Genomic DNA, 22,697 nt, shown 5'->3' on the forward strand with positions numbered 1-22,697 from the left:
CCACAATATTTGTTCATTTTAATCTGTTTCCAGGTGTTTCCATGGGCTGAAAAACTAGTCTCTAAATGTAACCCTGATATTAATATCACAATAAATAAATCCCTGTTTGATCCCTGGAAATATTTACATTTTACATGAAGTAACAGTCTGAAGTTGTTCCAGCAGCAGTTTAATGTCTCTGCAGTACCACGTCCGTCCAGCAGATGGCGGCAGAAGAGAGCCCCGATGAGCCAGTGAGAGAGAGAGAGAGAGAGAGAGAGAGAGAGAGAGAGAGGGAGGGAAGGAGAGGGGGAGATAAAGAGGGAGGTTCTGTGTCTTTAAGGCCGGATCTTACAGCTCACACTCGGCTGACTGGTGCCACGCTGCGGCGCCTGCTCAGTGCGCCTCCGCCGCTGCTGCTCGGATCCTGGACCAGGAGCTCCTCTGCGTCCTCTGCACTGTGTGTGCGTGTGTGTGTGCGTGTGTGTGTGTGTCTGTGTGTGTGTGTGTGTGTGTGTGTACAGTGTGTGTGTACAGTGTGTGTCTGATGGTAACCTATGGATTGACGGAGGGAGGCTATTGTTGTCAGCCCGGTGGTTCTTTCTGCTGGAGCTGCACTTTCCCCGGAGAATGCGCCGGAGCTGCGTTACTGCTCGGATAGCGCAGAAACCCCCCGCGGAAACACGGTAACCACGCACTCTTATTGAGACACATTTTCATGCGCATTGTTGCTGCTTTTGTTTATTTACCCTCATTAGAATAAAAGGGATCTGGCGTGAGGCTGCAGCGCCGCCGCAGATCCCGCAGCATCCCGCAGCCTGTGCGTCTGTTTAGCACTAGAAGGAAAAACCCCGGAGACTCTGAGCTGTCAGTGAGGTCCAGATGTGAGTGGAAATGTGTGTTTACACAGCAGACTGGATCAGCATCCTCCAGCCATCACCGTCCCTCCGAGTGTTTGCGGGGGGGGCAGCAGCGGCATTCAGGCCTGCTGGGAGCTCCGAGCTGCTGCTGCTGCTGCAATAACACACTGAAGTTGTTCAACATTATTTCTAACAGATCAAATTGAATTTACAGCTGCGGGTGCTGCAGTGGTTGTGGATGAGCTCTGGGTCGGCTGGAGAAAATATTAATATTCAAACAAGTCAGGAAGCTCAGATTTACTCTGCAAACAAAGGAATCACCAAAATAAAAGCCTCAATCAATTATTTCTGTTCTTAATCATTAAAGATCTTCTCCAGATGTGTATAATAACACTGGTTCCCAACCTTTCTCCTTAACAGACTTCTTTTCTATCATTAATAAACCGACTCAGTGACAGATTTTATGGATATTTCATATTATATTCATAGTGAACACAGTAACTGCAGGAAGTTTGTGTTAAACACGAGATTTGGATGAGTTTTGAGCAGATTATTTCCTGTTTAGGGAACTTTTTATAAAATGTTGTGTCTGTTTTATGTATTTTTTAATAACGTTTAACAATCATTCAGAACTAATAGCCTTTATTTTTGGACAAACTCAGTGTTTTCTTCTGCAGGACGACCTGAGGGTTCAGGACCCCTACTCGGGGTCGCGAGGTCTTCTAGATTTTAAGGGTTGTGAGAAAATATACAGAGAAGCCTATCTCTCTCGCTCTCTCTCTCTCTATATATATATATATTGAGAGAGAGAGAGAGAGCCTTTAACTCAGCATTTTATTCATTTCTGTGAAAAAAACTAAATGAAATTGTTATTTGAACTGAAGTTTATATGATTATTTAAGATCTAAAAGAACAATGAGAAGAACTGTTTGGGTTCATTGGAAAGTTTTTAATATAATATGAAATATCCATAAAATATGTTTACTTTTCTTCCATCTTAAGTTCCTACAGCCCGAGGTGTCGTCTTCAGATCTCTTGTTTCGTCCAACCAACAGTTCGAAACCCTCAAAGAGGGAAGCAGATAACTGTGTTTCCAAGTCACAATTCATTCCAGTAATTCAGAAAAAGTCTTTAAGTGACTGTATGAATGTCTGAATGCAGCCGATCAAGTCAAATCTATCGTTTTAAGTCTCTAATCAGACACGTTTTTAATAGGAGAAAAGTAACTGGTTTCTCTGAAGGACATTTCTACCGGCTGCTCAAACTTCCTTTATCGTTTTCACCATGTGACCTCTGTCATGTGTGATATGCACCGGTCTTGATGTTTTAAAAGTAATTTGATAATTACATTAAAACTAAACTAACAAGCCTTTTCTGAAACTGTGAGGAGAATAAAGTGCAGATATTTGTGTAAAAATGTAGAAAGGAAAAGGAAAAAATTGCTTCAAACGCTCTGTTGCGCTTATAAAATGTAAATTTTGAGTTCAAACCCACCTCCTCCAACCACAAACCACCACAGCAAACCCTCGAATCCAAAGCTCCACTTTGTTTAATGATGTTCTAACTGCGCTCCAGGTTCAGGGACATTTAGTTTACATATAAAGCTCCCAGTGCACTTCAGGACGCTCAGTCAGGTAGAGCTAAGAGCTGCCGTCCAGTCTCTCCACTCTCCCCCAGTTTGGGCCTCCACCCTTCTCACTGGGACTCCTGCCAGAGCTGCTCTGTGATTTAGTGCGCTGACCGCATGCAGCCGCTGCCATATGCCTCAGATGACAGCTCATATTTAAAGCTTCTGTAAGCTTTAACCTTTCTACATGAACCTCCGCGGAGCCACAGCCGACCTCAAACGCTGCTGGATGTTACTTTGTACTTTTTAAACAAATTTATGACGCATCAAGTCTCCGCTGACAGAACTGAAATCCAACGAGTATTCTCGAGTATCTGTGTGAAAAAACAACTGTCCAAATGTCTTCAGTGACCCGTAGATACCGATGTTTATAGAAAGAATATGCTTCCAGCTTTACAGTGGAAAATACAGGATGAGACATGAAAACCTTCCACTGAAAATGAAATTCTTTCAGGGTTTCCAGCTCCAGGAGGGAGATTAATGGCTGCGTTTAAATGGAGAATTATGGCAGAAACTCATCACGGATTAAAAGTAAATCTGTTAAGATCCTGCATTATTTCCTCATTAGGAGTGGACGACAATATCAGATTATTAAACGATAAGGCGGTTAACAAAAAGAAACCAGAGGTCAAATCATTTAAAAAATCAACTCAGAATTCAGTTTTTTTGGTCGTTTTGAAGATTATTTGTCTTTTTAATGAACAGAAAACTCTTCTGTCAGAGCCAAAAGACCTTATCTTGAAATGGAAATCTGAGCTTTGAATCCCCTCCAGACGAAGTGGCTTTTGGTTTAAAGCTCAACCTGATCTAGGGACCTTTTTTTAATGTGGTCTGAATAATATGGAAGCTAATTTCTGCCAATGTGACGGGAAAAAAAAGGATTCTGTAAATTTTTATAATGAGAGACCGCATCGCATTGGTGGAAATGGGCTTCCATAGAATAAACTAAGATATTTAAAAGACTAAACAGTTAATTAGCAGATGAATCGATAATAAAACAACCATCAGTTGCAGCCCTAGCAGAGATAATACTTGATATGTGTTATATTAACAGCAGACCACCATCGTCCTGCAATTGCTTTATCTGTGTCACTGACCAGACAGGACCTCCGTCTTCCACCTTACTGAATTATTCAACACGGTTAACCCACATTCTCACAATCTGGGACAAAACGACAAACCGGGCAGAGAAAACTAAATTACTAAAGGCCCCTTTACTGTCCCAGATGGAAGTTTACAGTCATGAGAGAAATCTTTGGTTGTCAATCAAAAACAGTGGAACCTAGATCTCATTACACACTTACCAATTCAGAGCTTCATGCTCTTCATGAGCTTCTCTAACCCACTGACAGTTTATATAACGGACAGAGCTTTAAGGTTAAGTGTCAGTTTGTTAGCTGCCGTTCAAGAAGCTACTTTGCATTAAAAGATCCCCAAACAATCGGTAGCACTGAGATCTCACAAGACCTGAGCTTCAGCAACTGAACACAGTTTTCATCCAAATTCTGACCAAAACTGGGACACAACATGAAATGAAGCCGAATAGACTGGAGAGCTAGCATAATGCTAAAACCATGCTTCTAACTGCCTTTGTAAAGTTAGCATTTTATGCTAGTATCAAGTATTTTCAAGTCAAATAATAACAATAACTCAAGTTGCAAGATTTGATTTTGTCAAATCAAAGTTGGCGCTACGGCCCAGTATTACAGCTGATAACGTACAACTGATAACAAACAGCTGATATTGTACAGCTGATAACATAAAACTGATATCGTAGAACTGATATCGTAGAACTGATAACATACAACTGATAACGTACAGTGTGACACAGCCTTTAATCAGCTATTGCTTGATGATCAGTTTGTTGGAGGTTGTGATGATTAATGATTAATTACACAAACAATCAACAGTTTCTTTCATTAGAGATGAAGCTTCTTAGTGTTGATATATAAAGTTTATGAAGTCTGAATCATAACCAAAGTCAGATGCTTTTTATTTAACCAACAAAGGACCCGTCGATGTCTTTATGGGATCGACTGCGGTACCTTCATGCTGTCGGATCGGTGCTCACAGCTCTTTGTTCCTGCTTTGGTAAAGAACAAACTTTCATTACATAATCCAGTTTTAGAGGTTTCTCTAATCCAGATGGTTCCAGATTACCGCTGCTGGTGTTGATCCGCACAATGTAGATTAAAAGCAGGATTAAAACCCTTGCCGCTTTGTTTGGAGATGATTCGAGCTCCGGCTGGGATTGTGTGTGCGTTGTTTTAACAGACACAAAAGATCCATGTTATGATATATTAACCCGCCGTCCCACACTGTGAATGACCAGTGGTTTCTATATAATCAGCTTTTAGCTTGAGGAAGACTGTGAGGTTGGTCTCTGCAAAACCAGTTAATGTCCCTAAATTCTGGGATTTGTTTGGTAATAAAGTCCAACCGACGGACTCATTAACATCTCTGGTTTCCTGTCACAGCCCCGTAGAGTCGGTGTGAGGCAGATATCATGGAGGAGGTGGTGAGAGGTGGTGGATCCCGTCATATGAACACTGTCAGGTTGATTGTTCCCAGGGGGCTAATATTACCGGAGTTCAGCTCTCTCATGTTACCATATCTCCGGCTGCCTGATGGACAAACCTGCATTACACTGCCCACTCAAAGTCTGGTTCTGGACCTCTGGATCCACGACCACGTCTCAGATTGTATTGGTCTGATGTTAGTCCTGGTTCAAGGCTTTTGTGGGCGGATCTGGTTCTGGCTGTGAGTCAGTTAATGTGAGTCACTGGTCACATCGATGGGTCGAAAAGCAAATCTGGCACTTGGGATGTTCACCGGTCCAACGGCCATATTTAATAACTCACCAGAGCTGTTCATGTAACGAGAACAAGTACATGAGTTAAAGGGCACAAACTCAGAACTATAATAATTCGACACCTTTAAGTATAATTTAATGTACAAACGACGAATGGGGGTACGAACAATGCTAAGAATATGCTAGCTATGCTAAAGGCACAGAAACACATAAATAGGCTTTACATTTATTGATTAAAGTCCAGGTGACATAAAAAATTTAATTTAACCCTTTAAGATCACAGCTTCAGTTATATTGTTCCTCTATTTAACAATTTATGTAGTATGTATGTATGTATGTAAGTTTCCAGATGGACTCACTGCTAAAAGAAGCTGTTCGATAGTTAGCTCCGGGGTAGCAACGAACCAAAACCGACGATATCTCACATCTCTGATTTCTGTTTCTTGTGGACTTCCAGCAGATAAAAACCCAGAAATGTCCTTTTACCTTCATTGTTACAGGATATTTTACAACCACTTTAACTCTTCCTGCAACCAGTAACAGCTGTGTTTGTTCTGTGTGATGAAGTCATTACAAGCAAAATGTGCTTCAGTTTCTCGGCACTGCCAGCTCATCATCAGTCGCCCACATCTATCAGCTGTGCTCTTCTTTCTCTGAGTCATCTCGTTGTTGTTGTTGTTGTTGTTGTTGTTGATGTTCTTACAGTTCCTGCTTCCCTCTCTCTGCAGATATTGACATGAAGAAAGACATTGAGACTCTAATAGCAGAGGAACGTGCTGATATCATCTTGAAATATGCTGCGGTGAGTTTGTGCCGCCGTCTTTTTATTCGGTCCAGATGGATCGTGTTGTTTTCTACAGGATGCTGACGGAGGCACGTACTATATTCAGTGAAAGTAAAAGTATTGATTTGTTCAAACTGATCCGAGCTGCAGTAATCAGATATTGTTTGTTGGTGTAAGTGGAGCTACATGATCTCCTGTGCTGTGTGTTGTTATTCTGTAGGATGGAGAGTTCACACGTGGTTGGTTTTGTGGTTAAAGAAACGCCCAGCAGACACTGAGATGGACAAAAGCGTGAATTCAACTGTGTGTGTGTGTGTGGTTTGTGCACGTGTGTGTGTGTGTGTGTGTGTGTGGGTGGATGTGAGTATCCTGCCAAACTACATTAATAACACGTTTGCGTAATAACATGTTTGTGCCTGCGGTTTGATCGGCGAATGATGACCAGAGGTTTTAAATCTCACTGAAACTGAAACTAACATTCTCACAAAACTTCATAACTAAAACTAAACAGAGACGATGAAGTCTTCCTCCTTTATAATCAATACTGAGGTTGTTCTGACACCAATACCAGCAGAAATGCCTCCCATGCTGCCTTTTTACCACCCAGGATGGCGAAGTCATGACCCGCCCTGCTCTGATTAGCTAGTACTTGTTGCCTTTGTTGATTCGGATTGGTTTAGACATTAGGAGCGAGATTGTTTAGGGTAAAAACATCAGCTAATAAGAGTAGGGCCAGTCATGACTTCACCATCCTGGGGAATAAAAAAGGTAAACAGGACTCTGCTGGGAAGAGGCAGGATGCATCGGTGCACGTACTCGCCGTTACCCGTCCAGAATCTGAGCGATTTCTGATACCGGTATCGGAACAACTCTAGTTTTGATTTCTGGTATCTTTGACGTTAGCTGGAGCTAAATGTCAGATAGATAATAGAAGAACGTTCTCTTGCATTCATTCTCTGTGGGTATGTTTCGCAGTCCGGGTCCAGTCAGCTAACAGAACCGCTAACTAGCTAATAGCAGCTAGTACAGTTAGCATATGCAGCAGTGCAGCGGTAAGAGACTTCCTGTGTTACAAGAGAAAAGGTCCGTGCTGCAACGATCCTCTGATACTTTGGTCCCGGTGACGAGGCATCGTTTCTATCTGATTAATGAAAAGTGAAACAATTAAGACTCTTCTTGTTTATTATATTGGAACATGTCTAATCAATATCCTGATGAGCCAATGAGAACCAAACACATCGCCCTGTTTATAGATACATAGTTACCCACACTAATGATCTTAATCTGCGTCTTATTGATACTTAGATTGAGATTTAAATGATATTTCGACTTTTGTGAGAAATAAATGTGATAAAATTTCAAAATAAAAGCCATGACGAGCGAGAGATGACAGGAAGCTCAGAGTGGCAAACATGCTGATGGAGACGGTGGCAATCAGAGGTTAAATTTAGCTCAGCAGCTCAGAGCTGATATGGGGGGGGGGCAGTTTACTCTGTCTCGCCGTGACAGCAGCTGTGACACGATGTGCAGAGATCAACTTGACACCAACCTCCGGGGGCTGGCCGGCGTCCCGGTCGTCGTGATTTCTGTACCGGGCTGCTGGTTTCCGGCCACATGTACAACACAGTGAGCAGAGAGGAGGAGGAGGAGGAGGACGAGGAGGGCTGGAAAACATCAGCTGTTTGTCAGCAGCACAACTCAAAGCCACAGACACACATAGAGGTTAATGTCACTGCGGTGGGTTCGCAGGAAGAACCTGAACATTCGATACCAACCATTGGTTTAAATGTAGTTTTTGATGCACAGATTTATTTTACAAAGCAAATCCAAACAGTTCAGATACAGTAACATACAGAGTGGGAGTCACTCTTATTACACAACAAAATAATATATGTGGTTTTAAAAATAATCCTAAAAGAGAATTATTACTGAAAGGAAAGTAATTAATGAATAAGAACTCTTTGGTGTGAGAGGATTTAATGGTTTAATCTGCAAACTGCTCTCATTACTGTGTGAATAGTTATAGTTTTATTTACAGTAAATGTGCATTATGATGTGTTGTGATGATTAATGTGTATATTGTATAAACTGTGTGGACCTCAGAATAGAGACTGTTGTGATCTTAATAAACAGACAAACAAACAGAGGACACGCAGCCCCAGTTCAGACAGATTAAACCTTTAATTCAGTTTCTTCTTTTGTCTTTATAAGTTATATATATTTATGTTATATTTTTATAGTTATAAGTTATATTTTAAATTCTCTCATTTTCTGAATCACAATGAGAGATTTAAATGTGTGTTACTCTCCGTGTGTCTCACCGTCGGTGAGGAAGTATTTTTAGTCCTCTCACTTCCATGACGCTGACATCACTCGCAGTGCCTCCAGGACTCGACCACGAAGAAACAGTGTGTGTGTGTGTGTGTGTGTGTGTGTGTGTGTGTGTGTGTGTGTGTGTGTGTGTGTGTGTGTGTGTGTGTGTGTGTGTGTGTGTGTGTGACCCTCTCCTCTCACCGCCAGCAGGAGGCTGATTGGCTGCCGTCCAGACACGCAGCCAACCACAGTGTTGTTGTCGGAGCCTCTCCGGTTGGCTGTCGGAGGATTAGTTCCCGCTCTGTTTTGTCAACACTGGGACCAGATTGTGGTCTAAATGGATTTTCCATGATACAATCATTAGTGCTGAACGTGATTCTGTTTGGGTTTGGACCGTTTCAGGACTTCAGTGTCAGACTGTGTGTGAATGAAGAGTGAATACAAATGGTTGTAAAGAGAGAGAGTCGTCGCTCCACCACATTGGTTCAGATATTTTACTGGATGGATCGCCATGAAATCAACTCAATCTCAAACCAAAGTGGGTGATAGACCCAACCCGGGGGTCGGGACCCCCACTGGGGGTCGCCAAAGCTTCATGATGGTCGTGAGGCCTCCTTGAGTTTAAGGCGTGCTAGAAAACTTAAAAAATATACACAGTAGGATTATAGCTCAGCATTTCTGTGAAGAAAACTAAATGAAACTGTAGGATTCAAAAACTACTAAAAGCACTTACCATAAAACAATTAGACACTGGTCTCCAATATAGGCCTGGTCTGGATTTTATATAAATTATCTGGATGTATAAAATCAGTTAAAACCCACCGGGTTGCCGGTTTGAGAGAGTTTTAAACCGTTTTGCCAACACAAATAGACACGTTTAAACTTCTGTCAGTATGCGTCGTTGGATCAGTCCGAGTTGCTCGCCGTCTGTACGCTGTTAGTTGTCAACAAAACACAATTATAGATTATTTCCATCTGTGTTCAAGGAATTAAACGTCTGTCCCAACTAGACCGTGTGTTTCAGACATTCATGGTACCAAAAGGACCAAATGTAGCACGCTAACCACATTCAGCGTTAATGTTACTACTTAGCATGCTAACAAATCAGTCTTACCGGTATGGTAAAATATGCTAACAGCGCACATTTTTTGCCTCATTAGTCGTAAGAACAAAAAGTTGCCTCTTAATTTGTTTTCCCATTAAAAATAAGTATTATGATAGACAGAGGTCGAGAGGTTCACACAGTTCAATATATAGTTTATAAACACAGTGGGATCTGCCCAATAATCAATACAGTGTCAATCAATACGATATTTTCTGACATATTGGTTCTGCATTAGTTGTTTTTAGAGGTGGGAGTCCATTATGTTGTGTTTCAGTGGACAGGGTGTACTGGTGCTCACATGCTCCTCTGTATGCGTCTCCAGGGCCGGCAGGGCGGCGTGGAGATCGACCCCTGGGAAGATGCTGACTACAGTATCTACAAAGTCATCGACCGCTTCGGCTTCATGCAGTAAGTTTTCTCTCCTTCTGTTGGTGGAGTTCTGTCACCATCAGTTTTAACTGTTTCCTTTGTTGTGGTTTGTTTTGTCCAGTGAGGACGAGCTGCCCGCCCCGACTACCCACGAGGAAAAGGTAAAGAAGGAAATCCAGAACTAAACAACTGGTTTTGGGCCAGAATGTGTTTCTGTCCAGCAGACGGAGACGTGAGTGGACGACGGTGGCCGAGAGTGTCTACGAACAGCAAAAACTGACTGAAAATTAACTTTTAAATGTTTGTTTTATCTTGTGACAAGTTCAGGCTCATAAAAATAACTCCAAAAACCAAACGGCAGTTACGGCTTCAGTGTCTGTAAATCAATGAATTCTGGACAATTTCAGGACAGTGTGGGAATTACAACAAAGTGAATCTTCATGTTCTCCTCTGGGAACTCTTACTGACTCCATCTGTGTGTTATTAGCTGAGCTGATTGTAGCACATAGTGAGAATAGTTCAGATATTACTGTGCTAGCGCTGACCAGCTAACTACACAGGACACAGTATCACAGTGATAATTAAATTAAATGTGTGAAAGGTTAAACCTCCTTTTATCTATTTAAACTTTTCTCTTACAGAGTCTTTGCACTCGGACTGTAGTTACTGCGCTAACTTTATATCTGCTTATGCTAATGCTGTTGGGGTCATAGGTCAAATAATTGGTCATTTAAGCCATTAAAATTAGAGAATACATATTAAATAAGCACATATCTGCTGTTCTACTTAAAACACATTTGACTGGAGAGTCGAAAAACTCACTCAGGTTCATTGTTAGTGTAGTTTCTGCTGTTAGCCTCTGGAGGGCAGCATAGTGATCAGAGTCTGCTAGCTGATTCTCAAACGGGCAACAACTTTCCTTTTCAGTGGGCAATAAGTCTCTGCTAATAACAGTCTAATAACTGTCTAATAACAGTCTAATAACTGTCTAATAACTGTCTAATAACTGTCTAATAACTGTCTAATAACAGTCTAATAACTGTCTAATAACAGTCTAATAACTGTCTAATAACTGTCTAATAACTGTCTAATAACTGTCTGATCGCCCTGTTTCATTGTGACCTTTGCTTTTCGCTGACACCTCTCAGCCACCGTAGCGGACTCACTGAGGTTCAGTCTCAGGTTGTGAACATGTTCACCAGCTCTCCTGTTTCCCTCACAGCGGAAGCAGCTGGAGATAGAGAGAGCGGAGAAGTGGCTGAAGATGGTGAAAAAGTGGGATAAATACAAGAACAGCGACAGGGTGAGTAACACACACACAACACACACACACACACACACACACACACACACACACACGGCCGGAGAGTTCAGACCATTACTGGCCCGTTCCTCTGTGGTCAGTGCGACTGTGAGGTCGGAGAATGAAGACAGTGAATTCCTTCAGAACACGCTCACTCAGTCTGAACTCAACAGAATCCTTTAAATATGAGTCACACTGGAAGATAATTGGAGGGGAAAACCTCCACCCACACTAACAGTTTCCCAACCAACTATAAAACACTCAACGCTTACATGTATCTGATACAGTTATATGTTTAATATTAATACACGTAAGCCTGAGTGACGTCAGATAGATGTTGGTTAACAATGGTTGTTTGAAACTACAGTGAGGAAGGTGATTGCTTCCCGTTAACGACACCATTTCATTTACTTAAGAGAAAAAGAAACGGATATATGTGAGAAACCAGTTGTGTCGCTGCCGTACAAAAGTTAGAACAAAGTTTTAAATTAAGCCTCTTAGATCTGATATGTATGGAAGCTCATTTATGACAATGTGACAGGGAAAGAAAAAGGATTCTGTGAATCAAAATAATGACTTAACATCTCAAAATACCGACTTAGTATCTACTTAACATCTCAAAATACCGACTTATCATCTCAAAATACTGACTTAGTATCTCAGATGTTTGACTCAGCCTCTTTAATAATGATTCAGCAGCTGCATTCCTTATTTCTCACCTCAGATTTGCTCTGAAACAGATTTTGATGGACTATTAAAGTAAAATAAGTGAAAGCTGACATAGTCTTTACAACTAAACGTAGCTCATGCTCAACCCCCCAGTTGGCTCTCAGGGGCCTCCGGAGGGACGACTGCAGTTGGACCCCTTCTCGCTAAATTTCTGAGTATTTTTAAGTTAAACATTTCCGAGCTCCTGCTGCCAGTAGAAGCTGCCAGAGTGAGTTATATTGGGAGGTTTCAGGCCCATTCAACCTACACAGGTAAACAACACTGTGATTATTCCAGGCTCGATGTCTGACACTCACACACACACAAACCTGTTTCAAATGTGAAAAACTTTCTGCTTTGTTCCTGTGAATATCATCGTAGGCGAACCGTGGGCGGTCAAACTTTCCAGTGACTCACACACACTTCACAGTAAACCTTCTGGCTCTTTATTCACCCGGTGTTTGTGTTCTGCTGCTCTCGGCCGTCAGATGGTGAAGCGGGTGTACAAGGGCATCCCCCTGCAGCTCAGAGGCCGGGCCTGGGCACTGATGCTGGACGTGGAGAGGACGAAGAAGGAGAACGAGGGCAAATACGAGGTTGTGCACTCACAATGGGAAATTAGTTTCTTTAATAGTTTTTAAAGTACAGATAATGTCCATGCATGAAAAGAGAGGAAGAAGCATTTTTACAGCAGATTAGATGGAGGAGACGGCTGAACTGGCCAAGATAAATCAGTATCGGCTGCTAAGTAACTAGAATATTAGTGTGGTTATGTAAAATATGTGTTTGAGGTCATTTACAAACAATATCTCCATTAATAACCAACTAAAAATAACTCAAATGTACAATTTAGGAGATATTGAACAGGGTACCTGGAGAGCTTGAAAATCTCAGCTTTCACAGCTTTTTGGATTTTATTATTTTATTTTAGCTGCTTCACTCAGTCACAAGTATCTCTCAACCGTTCACACCTCGTTGACTCGGCTCTCTTGTCTCCGCTCAGAGAATGAAGGAGCAGGCCCGACTGTACTCGTCCGAGATCAAGCAGATCGACCTGGACATCAACAGGACCTTTCGAAACCACATCATGTTCATGGATCGCTTCGGAGTCAAGTAAGTTTCACGGCGGTTTTCAGCCAGATTTTCCGTCTGTAATCGATTTTCATCAAAGTTCTGACTCACGTTACTCAGCACAGGCTCAGGTTTTACAGAAACTGAGACGCAACAGATCAACGTCGGGATGTGAGGCAGGTTTTGGTGTGCTGTTGTAAAGACTCCGGTGGTGCGACCTCGGTGTGAACTGAGTGTGAGAGAGGTGGGCAGGCCGGGTTCTGGATGGCGTTGGGGGTTTCGTGTGGAACCTGATCCTGTCACAGAGTGATGTCACTGACAGTTTAATAGACCGCAGGCCCGTTCGGGGGCGGCAGTGGAAAGTCTGGGGCAGCAGAAAGCCTCAGTATTTAATACGAGTTCAGCCGTCCGGCAACAGGAACCTTTTCATAGTGACAGAAAGCAGCGTGGGTTCTGTAGAGCGAGTTCTCTGCTTCTGTCTGCTGTGTGTTCGGGTTTCTCTGTTTCTGTGTGTTTTTACGTTCTCTGTGTTTTGTGGTTTTCTGTGATATCTTCTTTCAGAGGGTTTTTTTGTGAGTCCAGTTTAAACAGAGCAGAGTGAGACCTCCTGTTGAAGGCAGAACAATCTCTGGCTGACAGTGTTTACACAGAGTCTCATATAGACGACTTTAAACATAGTTTCAGATGTTTATGTTGCATTGTGAGACAAGAAGTCCACTATATACGTATATTAATTCTCTGTAGACATGTGGACAACACTTGAAAACATCTCATGTGCCTGTCTTCCTCTCCTGTCTGCAGGCAGCAGTCTCTTTTCCACGTTCTTTCTGCATATTCGGTCTACAACACAGTAAGTGAGCTGTTGATCCTTCATCACATGAAACATGAAATGCCAGTTTAACTCGATTTAACTGATAATAATCTGGATTCTATTCTAGGAGTTTTCCTTCTTCCCTGAGACGTAATTAGATTTGTTTCCAGCGGTGGCTCGTTCTGCTGCCACAGTTTGTTTCTATTATATGAGTTCAGGGCGGCGGATGCAGTTGCTCTTAAGTGTCACCGATCTGATCACCGGTCGGCTCTCAGCGGCTGCAGGCGGGACGTCACTGTTAAACACAGCTGGTGGAAACACTTTCTGTAGCGTAGTTAGTTGATTACAGTCTGAACATTATCCACACTCGTTAGGAATATAGAGTTTGTTGTGTGAAATAAGCCTCAGCTGTTTCCCTCAATATTAATATTTAATTTCCAGGGATGTACCAATAAATTCTGGACCGACTAACTCGCGTCCAAAACAAAACACTGCTGGAAACCCTGAAAGAATGTCAGTTAAAAACAGGCTGTACATTTGTATGGAAGACCATTTCTGCCAATGTGATGAAACTTTACCAAAATAATGACAAACTCTAAATAAAGTATTTCTGATCCTGAGAAATGTTATCGAAATAATGAGAAACTTTGTTAAAATAGTGACTATCATCACATTGGCAGAAATGAGCTTTCATACATTTGCAAAACATAAAGAAATATAAATATTGCTTTACAGGGATTTGCGAGACCTTCTTTAAGACCTGAACATAAATCTATATTCACAGAGCTGATAAAAACAATGAGAAGAAAACACTGAAATTGTCAAAGAAGAAGTTTGTTTGATTGTTAAAAATAAAAAACACATGCAATATATTGATGCAATATTCACACATAATTAATCAAAATTCATCCAAATCTCTGGTTTTACACAAACTATTTGGGTTCATTGTGCAGCTTATCAGCTGTTCTCTGCTGTTATTGTCATACATTGAATATAATATCACAAAATAATGAGAAACTTTATCATAATAATAATGACTTACAGGATTCTTTTTTTTCATGTTGTTGTGTTTTATGTTATAACATGTTATTTCTCTGTTCGGGTTCATTGCTCAGTTAATGAGCTCTATTGTTATTATTATTATTGAATATAACCGGAAATATCCATTAAATAAGTCGGTTTACTCAGTGATAGAAAACCAACACAACTCCTTTGAGTAAAGATTCCTCTGTAATGTGGCCGTCCTTCGTTCTGTTGCCTGCAGGAGGTGAGCTACTGCCAGGGGATGAGTCAGATTGCCGCCCTGCTGCTGATGTACATGAACGAGGAAGACGCCTTCTGGGCGCTGTCGCAGCTGCTGACCGATCAGAAACACGGCATGCACGGTGAGCCGCCGCAGTGAGACAATAACTGCTGGTCAAGCGTGATTTGGACTAAGTGGGATTAAGAAAAAAGTGCCTCTCTTCCTCTTTCAGGATTTTTTGTTCCAGGGTTCCCCAAACTTCAGCGGTTCCAGACGCATCATGATCAGATTATTTCGAAACTCGTCCCCAAGCTGAAGAAACATCTGGTGAGTTCACGGTTACACAAGTGTTTGATGAGAGAGAGAATGAGGGAGCAGAAACAACTACGGTTGCTGATTGTCTGTGTGTCTCTCTGCAGGACAGAGAGCAGATGTCTGCAGGGATTTACAGCACCAAATGGTTCCTGCAGTGTTTCATCGACAGGGTGAGGAACCGACCCGACCGATGTTCATCCACCTCACAGTCTGTGTCTCACCTCCAGTTCATAGCAGAGTTACACCTTCACAGTAACAGCTGCTCAGACCTGTCAGAGATTGATTACACAGAGTTTAATTAGAATAAAATCTGATCCTGTGAGTTTTAAATCGCTGGTTCCTTTTCTATCATTAATAAACTGAATCAGTGACAGATTTTATAGATATTTCCCATTATGTTTAAAACTGTACAATTAAAACTGCAGGAAGTTTGTGTAAAACCAGAGATTTGGATGAATTTTGAGCAGATTATTTCCTGTTTAGTGAACTTTTTATACAATTCTCTGTCTGTATTGTGTATTTTTTAATCATTTTTAACAATCAGACTTAATAGGCTTCTTTTTTTGACAATATCAGTGTTTACTTCCTCTTCTCCCTGACATTCTTGTATTAGATAGACAATTTAAATGTACTTTCCTTCACAGAAGTGAAACAGATCCTGAGATATCTGCCTACTGTGTGTTAAATTACACCACTTAAAATCAAGAATGCTCACTATGGCGACCCCTGGTGGACAGTGTTTTAAATTATTATCCTGTTCTGTTCCCACATCCTGTAAAACCTGGAAATTCAGAGACTAGTTTTCCAGTTATAGAAACACCTGGAAATTGATTAAAATGACCAAATATCCTTTAAATAATCTATTATTATTATTCTATTTACCTCCTGGAAGAGGCGGCTCCTTTCTCCAGTCTTATGCAGAAAGGGACTTTATGCTCCCTGCTGTATTTTTACCTGTGGTAGAAATGTGAATATTTCTGCATTCATATCAGCACTGCCTAGTTTGACAGTTTGATTGCGTTGAGCTGGACGGACTCACTGAGAATGAGCTGTCAATCACAAGGTAGCCCCGCCCTAAAGCATACCCTGCTTTATGGTCTGTTTTACTCTAAATGGGACCATCAGTTACTAAATGAACATCATGCTGTATGGAAGAAGACTGAAACTAGAGACTGAGACCAGAAACTCATCAGGAAACCGTTTACTGAGCTCATAAATCTCTATAAGACTCAATACTATCAGAGTGGAGCTCCCCCTGCTGGTTGTTACATAGACTGCAGGTTTAAGACACTTCACAGACCCAGAAGCTCCGTCCGTTATATAAACTGTGGCTGACAGTTAGCATTAGCATTGACGTCCACCTCAGATCACATTATTGGCCTCGCTGTTTGATTGACAGGTGAATTCTGGGAAGCGCATCCTAAAAACACAACATCAAGTTCTGATATTCATTCCAAGAATTACAAAAGATCAGATTGTGTTTTTTAAATATAATTTTACATGATTTCAGCATAAAAAAAGCTGCGGTGATATTTGAGCTGGTTGCATTAGAAAGGAGCATTAAGAGCTGTTAAGATAAACTACTATTAGTCTCCTCTGGCGTGCCCACAATCCTGTGGTGGCGGTCTGGCAGGATTCAGCCGCTCTCAGCACTTCTCCGTCCCGCTGAGTCGCTGAGCTCGGAGGGGCCCGGGGGGGCCTCTGAGGTCTGGGAGGGAACCAAACAAACCCTCCTGACTCCAGCCAGGAGGAGGAAGAGCGGCAGATATGTGCAACCCGTCAGCGTAAACAACCAATCTGTCGTGTTTCTCCCCTGCAGACGCCGTTCACGCTGACCCTTCGCCTGTGGGACATTTTCATCCTGGAGGGGGAGAGGCTCCTCACCGCCATGTCCTACACCATCCTGAAGATACACAAGAGTAAGGAGACATCGTCTGCTCGGGCTGAAGGGTTCGGGACCACAAACACAACAAATCTCTTCCAGCCGATTAATAAACTGCTGAAATCGACTGATTCAGATCGTTTTCAGCTGCAACTGTGGAAAAAGTCACCAGTCACAAATTATTCAGAGTCCTGGACCATTTACAGCTCTTAAAGGGACGGTTCGACACATTAAAGGGACGGTTCGACACATTAAAGGGGCAGTTCACCACATTAAAGGGGAGGTTCGACACATTAAAGGGGAGGTTCGACACATTAAAGGGGTCACTAAAAGAGTTCACCACATTAAACACATAAGGGGAGGTTCGACACATTAAAGGGACGGTTCGACACATTAAAGGGACGGTTCGACACATTAAAGGGGAGGTTCGACACATTACAGGGGCGGTTTGACACATTACAGGGACGGTTCGACACATTAAAGGGGAGGTTCGACACATTAAAGGGACGGTTCGACACATTAAAGGGGAGGTTCGACACATTAAAGGGACGGTTCGACACATTAAAGGGGGTTCGACACTTAAAGGGGTCACATTAAAGGGGCAGTTCACCACATTAAAGGGGCAGTTCACTACATTAAAGGGGCAGTTCACCACATTAAAGGGACGGTTCGACACATTAAAGGGGCAGTTCACTACATTAAAGGGGCAGGTTCGACTACATTAAAGGGGCACCCATTAAAGGGGAGGTTCACACACATTAAAGGGAGGTTCGACACATTAAAGGGACGGTTCGACACATTAAAGGGACGGTTCGACACATTAAAGGGGCGGTTCGACACATTAAAGGGGCGGTTCGACACATTAAAGGGGAGGTTCGACACATTAAACCTGCACATGGTCAATAGAGACGGGAAGAAAGCAAGATGGCTGACTCTTTGTTTAATTTATTGATTTAAAACCAGTTTTATTATCTTCTGGATGCCGTCTGATCAGGTTAACCTCGTCTAACAGTCTGTGATACCTTACTTTAAACAATATGAACATATTTACCTTTATTTCATTAAACAATAGAAGTTATTGTTTATTAAAGCTGCTGAATTATAATTTAAATCTGAAATTATCTGATTAAAGAAAATGTGAAAAACTGAGTACGTTCTCTTTGACACTTAATCTGTATTATGGACCGTTTGTACACAACTGATTGATGATAATAATCTTATATATAATCTGTGTGCAGAGCGCCTGCTGAAGATGTCTCTGGAGGAGCTCAGGGAGTTCCTGCAGGAGCGGATCGCTCAGACTTTCCTCTACAGCGACGACGTCATCGTCGAGCAGCTTCAGGCCTCCATGACCGAACTGAGGAAGATGAAGCTGGACCTTCCTCCTCCAGGTACACAGCTGCACCGAAGCACTGACAGACAACACGGACTCACCTGAGTTTACAACAACACTACAACCTCCATATGCACTGAGGACAAACAGTCTATGAAACAGGAAGCAGAGCACTGTTAGCTTCCTCATATTTACGTGTTAGGGAGGAACTTGTCACAGGAGCCGTTAGCACTGAATGTGTGTTACGTCCCCCGTCAAGCAGTTTGATGAAATACAGGTAACAGGTGTTGTTTTCGCTAGGTCTGGCTCCTGTAGCCTAGCTGCACAAGATAACTAGCTAATGGTTGTGTCGTGTATCGAGATGATCTTTAGGACATAAGACAAACACGTTTATTTAGAATTGTATAATTAAAATAATACTTCTACAAGGATCTCGTTGGATTGAGAAACCAGAGTCAGCGGAGTCACTCTGTCTGTCCTCGCCCCAAAAAGAGTAGTGACCAAAGGTTACAGGAAGTTATATCTGTTTATATTGAGCAATGTGATTGGTTGACTGTACGATGGGAAGCAACCAGGGTTTAGACTTGGTGCTTCCTTGTTGGTGCGCTGGTTGGTCCCAGCCTCTTGGCCCACGACCCAACTAATTCCAAGAGACAGCGCCCTAAAAGAAAATGTATTATTCCGCCTTTCTTCCCCTCCCATAGACTATCATTTATGAAACTAGAGCAGAATCCAGAATCTCTGATAAAGTTGTGTTTGTACAGTAATCAGTGACAGCCATGCTGTTAGCTAGCTAGCTAGCTAATGAATCTTCACTGATGAAGATTTTATTGGTTGAAACTGAAAAGGTATTTTTAATTTCAGCTGGACTTGGATAAAGATTCGACTTCTTTATTTTGTGTAACTCATTTTAAGAAATCTAAATTAACTTCCTTCCGTTTTGTTCTCAGGGAAACCCGACGAGTTGCCCCGTAAGCCTCTGGGTCAGGAGCTGCCGGTGCTGTTGAGTCCAGTCCAGCCCTCCAGAGGGAAGTCGTCCTCAGCCAGCGGGTTCCCCAGACCCGGCCTGAGCCTCCACATCATCTCCCACCAGCCTGACTCCATCTCCCCAGACCAGAGCCCCTCTAAGGACCCGAGGGATCTCGACGCTGTGGACGAGGAGGAGGCCCCGCTGCCTTCCCCGGACCCCGTCATCATCCACAGCGAGGCTCCGCTCACCCCCGACGGGTCCCCGCTCACGGGCCCTCCGCCTTACCGCCCTCCGGGGAGTCAAGCAGTGGACCGCCACTCGCCACCGGATCAGCCCTCCATAGACGACTCCTCGGCCGCCACCACCGAGCAGTCCTCCTGCACGGTCCCGCGGACTCTTTCGGCGCCCGTGGCTCAGGTGGCGTCGCCGGCTTCGGATCTGGTTCAGTCTGAGAGTCTGTCTGCGGCTGAGAGGGCCGAGGACCACTACCTGGTCCAGCTTCTGGAGCAGGCCTCGGCTCTGGGCACCGACAGGAACCTGAACCAGGACTCCAGTGAAGTGTCGGAGGAAACACGGGACCCGGACACCTCGTGAAGCTCTGATTTATTGATTATGTGCCCTCTCTGTTTATTATTATTGGATTATGTGTGAGTGGAGTTGGCTCTGAACTACACGAGTGTGATTGATCGGTCAGATTATCGATGTCAAGCAATAATTGCTTATAAATATGGTTCAGTTTTAGTTTGGTAATTTAAAAAAGTTAGTCAAACGTCCTCCTTTGTTTAAAAGTTTGGGTGTTTTCCACACAGGGAGGGTCTAAAGAAAGAGTTGCATTATGGGAAGTGTAGTGTTTTTGGAGCTCGGCCCACATAGAGGACTAAAATTTGGTCGTTCATCTCACAAACTATTTCAATGTGGTTTCAATTGCAGAGGAATTTCAAATATTATTATTGTAGAAAATTAAAATGGACATCATTTATTATTTAATTGACCCTTCCTAAGCCCCGCCCCCTTTTTGCTATGTGCTCCAATCACAGTTGAGCAAGCCTCGGTCAACTTCCTCCTTTCCTGTACTTAGATATGCTATGCTAGGCTAATCTACGTTGGAAAGACAACCACAGTTTGAAGATAGTTAAAAGCTAAAAGAGACATTTATTTAAGGATTAAAGGTTATTTACAACGTAAGATTGTAGAAATAAATTCTGATTAAAGTTTTGTTTACAAACAAAATAATAATTGTAATAATAACAAATAATAAAAAGTTATCTAAGTTAGCTAAAAAACTGTAGTTAACTAACAACATAGAAATTAGCTTTCTGATGTAACTAGCTAGCTAACTTAACATGTACTACATATATTTCACTTTTATCGTCACAGTTTGGTTCTTTTCAACAGGAAAGGAGGAAGTTAAGAAGTAAAGTCTGAGGAAGGGTCGGTTACTTTAACCAAATAATAATAATAATAATAAAAACAGTAATTAAAACAGTCTGTGCAGAGTAAACGTAGCGCGGTCATTAGCTTCTGCTGCAGCTGTGTCTGTAGAGATATCACTGTTTAAAGTTCCTCTCAGACAGACAGACAGACAGTCAGACAGACAGACAGACAGACAGACAGACAAACTGGGAGAGGAGGACGTCTCAGAGGCATCACCCTTTACAATAAAAGGAAATTTTTTTGTAGTTTTGTAACGTTTTCGTCGGAGAACAAAATGTTGCTCAGTCGGCCTTTGTAAAATGTTTGCTAGCAGAGTCACAGTTTTATTTTTTGTACCAATGTCTCGATGCCTTATTTGGATCCACTTCAGTTCTTCTGTGGACGTTGTTGTTGATGTTTCGGACACAACAACGGAGGACTAACAGCCGCCTTCGGGTGTCGGACTGAACACGAAGCCTCTGACATGGTGAGCTGGCTCACTGTTATGATTGTACACATTGAAACATATTGAGCTCATTTTAAATAAGCGGTTTTCTAGCTCAGTAATTTATTGTTTTATCCTCCTTTAGAAAGGCATCCGGGTCATTTAATAGCTGCTCTCGTGCCACCATACTTTTTCAAGAACTGGAATATTCGCTGCATTTCGCTGGAGCTCCTTGAATGGTGAAAGTAGTCTTTTGTTTTTATTCATCTCATGGAGGAAAATCTGGATCTATGGAAGCTCATTTCTGCCAATGTGACGGAAAAAGAAAGGATTCTGTAACTCAATATAATGAGAAACTTTCTCGAAATAATGACTTTAATCTCAAAATAATGAGAAACTTTCTCAAAATAATAACTTGGTATCTCAAAATAATGAGAAACTTTCTCAAAATAATGACTTAGTATCTTAAAATAATGTGAGTTTGATATAAAAAGTAACGACGTACAGAATCAGTTTTTAGTCCCGTTACATTGGTATTAATGGTCTTCCATAGATTTTGTTGTGTTTAGAAATGTACAGTACCGTAGAACCAGTAAGAGTTTAGTTTTCCCATCTGAGGGTTAGAAGAATATTTCTTTAGTGAAAGGTTGACATCTAGTGGTTGCTTTAGGTTACGCATGTCTCAATCTAGATCTCGCCCAGAGGAGTAGGAATGTTACAGAGCTGCAGCAATTAATCGATTAGTTGCTTTTATGATCAATTAATCATTTTGAGCTTCTCAAATGTGAAGATTTTCTGGTTTCTTTAGTCTTCTGACTCTTCAAACAACTAATTGATTAATTGAGAAAATTATCAGAAACGACATTATTGATCAGCTGCAGCCCTGAAATGTTGTAGAAATAGTTTCAAACATTTAGAAAATTATCCAAATAACAACAAATCAGCATTGCAATTTAATGCCGTTATATTTGACTGACGTGTTCTGGCTTTTTATGACATTTGACTGTATTTCAGTGCTTAAACTAAACAATGTTTTCAGTAATTGTGATTCAGAGCAGCCGCAGTTTTCTCCAGTAAAGTTACAGTAAAGTTACAGTAGAACGACATTGTTGAGCACTTCAGGTGTTTAATTCTACAGATTTGTTGTATATGGAAGCACCTTTTGTTTGGATGAAACTGACGGAGCTGAAACAATACAACGTTTATCTTCCTCGATACTTTCTGTGTGTGTTTTCTCTGTCTGGTGGAGAAAGTTGAGTGTGTGTGAAAGTTTCAAGTTATTGTTCTGGATGTTTGCTGAAATTTAAATCAAGTTTTATTGTCAGTTTGATGCCTGACTCCAGAATGAGTCCAA

The 22,697-nt window shown here is 41.9% G+C and overlaps 1 protein-coding gene and 1 long non-coding RNA gene across 5 annotated transcripts; both read left to right on the forward strand.

Annotated features, from left to right (window-relative positions):
• The first annotated feature begins 326 nt into the window (after positions 1–326).
• LOC127351333 (USP6 N-terminal-like protein) lies at positions 327–22,560 on the forward strand. Of its 3 annotated transcripts, XM_051378793.1 has the most exons (15): positions 327–665; positions 6,007–6,080; positions 6,283–6,365; positions 9,803–9,888; positions 9,971–10,010; positions 11,072–11,152; positions 12,349–12,456; positions 12,864–12,973; positions 13,733–13,781; positions 15,007–15,127; positions 15,218–15,312; positions 15,405–15,470; positions 17,120–17,219; positions 18,421–18,573; positions 19,466–22,560. In XM_051378793.1, exons 3-15 carry the CDS (start codon positions 6,342–6,344, stop codon positions 20,077–20,079), a joined length of 1,647 nt encoding a protein of 548 aa, XP_051234753.1. In that variant the 5' UTR covers positions 327–665; positions 6,007–6,080; positions 6,283–6,341; the 3' UTR covers positions 20,080–22,560. The 3 variants fall into 3 exon arrangements, with proteins under 3 accessions (XP_051234753.1, XP_051234752.1, XP_051234751.1); XM_051378792.1 differs by lacking the exon at positions 6,283–6,365; XM_051378791.1 differs by lacking the exons at positions 327–665; positions 6,007–6,080; positions 6,283–6,365 and adding an exon at positions 7,594–7,784.
• Positions 17,228–18,049, forward strand: LOC127351362 (uncharacterized). Of its 2 annotated transcripts, XR_007880878.1 has the most exons (4): positions 17,228–17,486; positions 17,545–17,607; positions 17,671–17,712; positions 17,951–18,049. It is a non-coding gene; the product is annotated as an uncharacterized LOC127351362 (long non-coding RNA). The 2 variants fall into 2 exon arrangements; XR_007880877.1 differs by lacking the exon at positions 17,671–17,712 and having other exon boundaries at positions 17,545–17,670.
• Positions 22,561–22,697: the final 137 nt, after the last annotated feature.

The sequence above is a fragment of the Dicentrarchus labrax genome, unplaced genomic scaffold (genome assembly GCF_905237075.1).
Source record: "Dicentrarchus labrax unplaced genomic scaffold, dlabrax2021, whole genome shotgun sequence".
Lineage (NCBI taxonomy): Eukaryota > Metazoa > Chordata > Actinopteri > Moronidae > Dicentrarchus > Dicentrarchus labrax.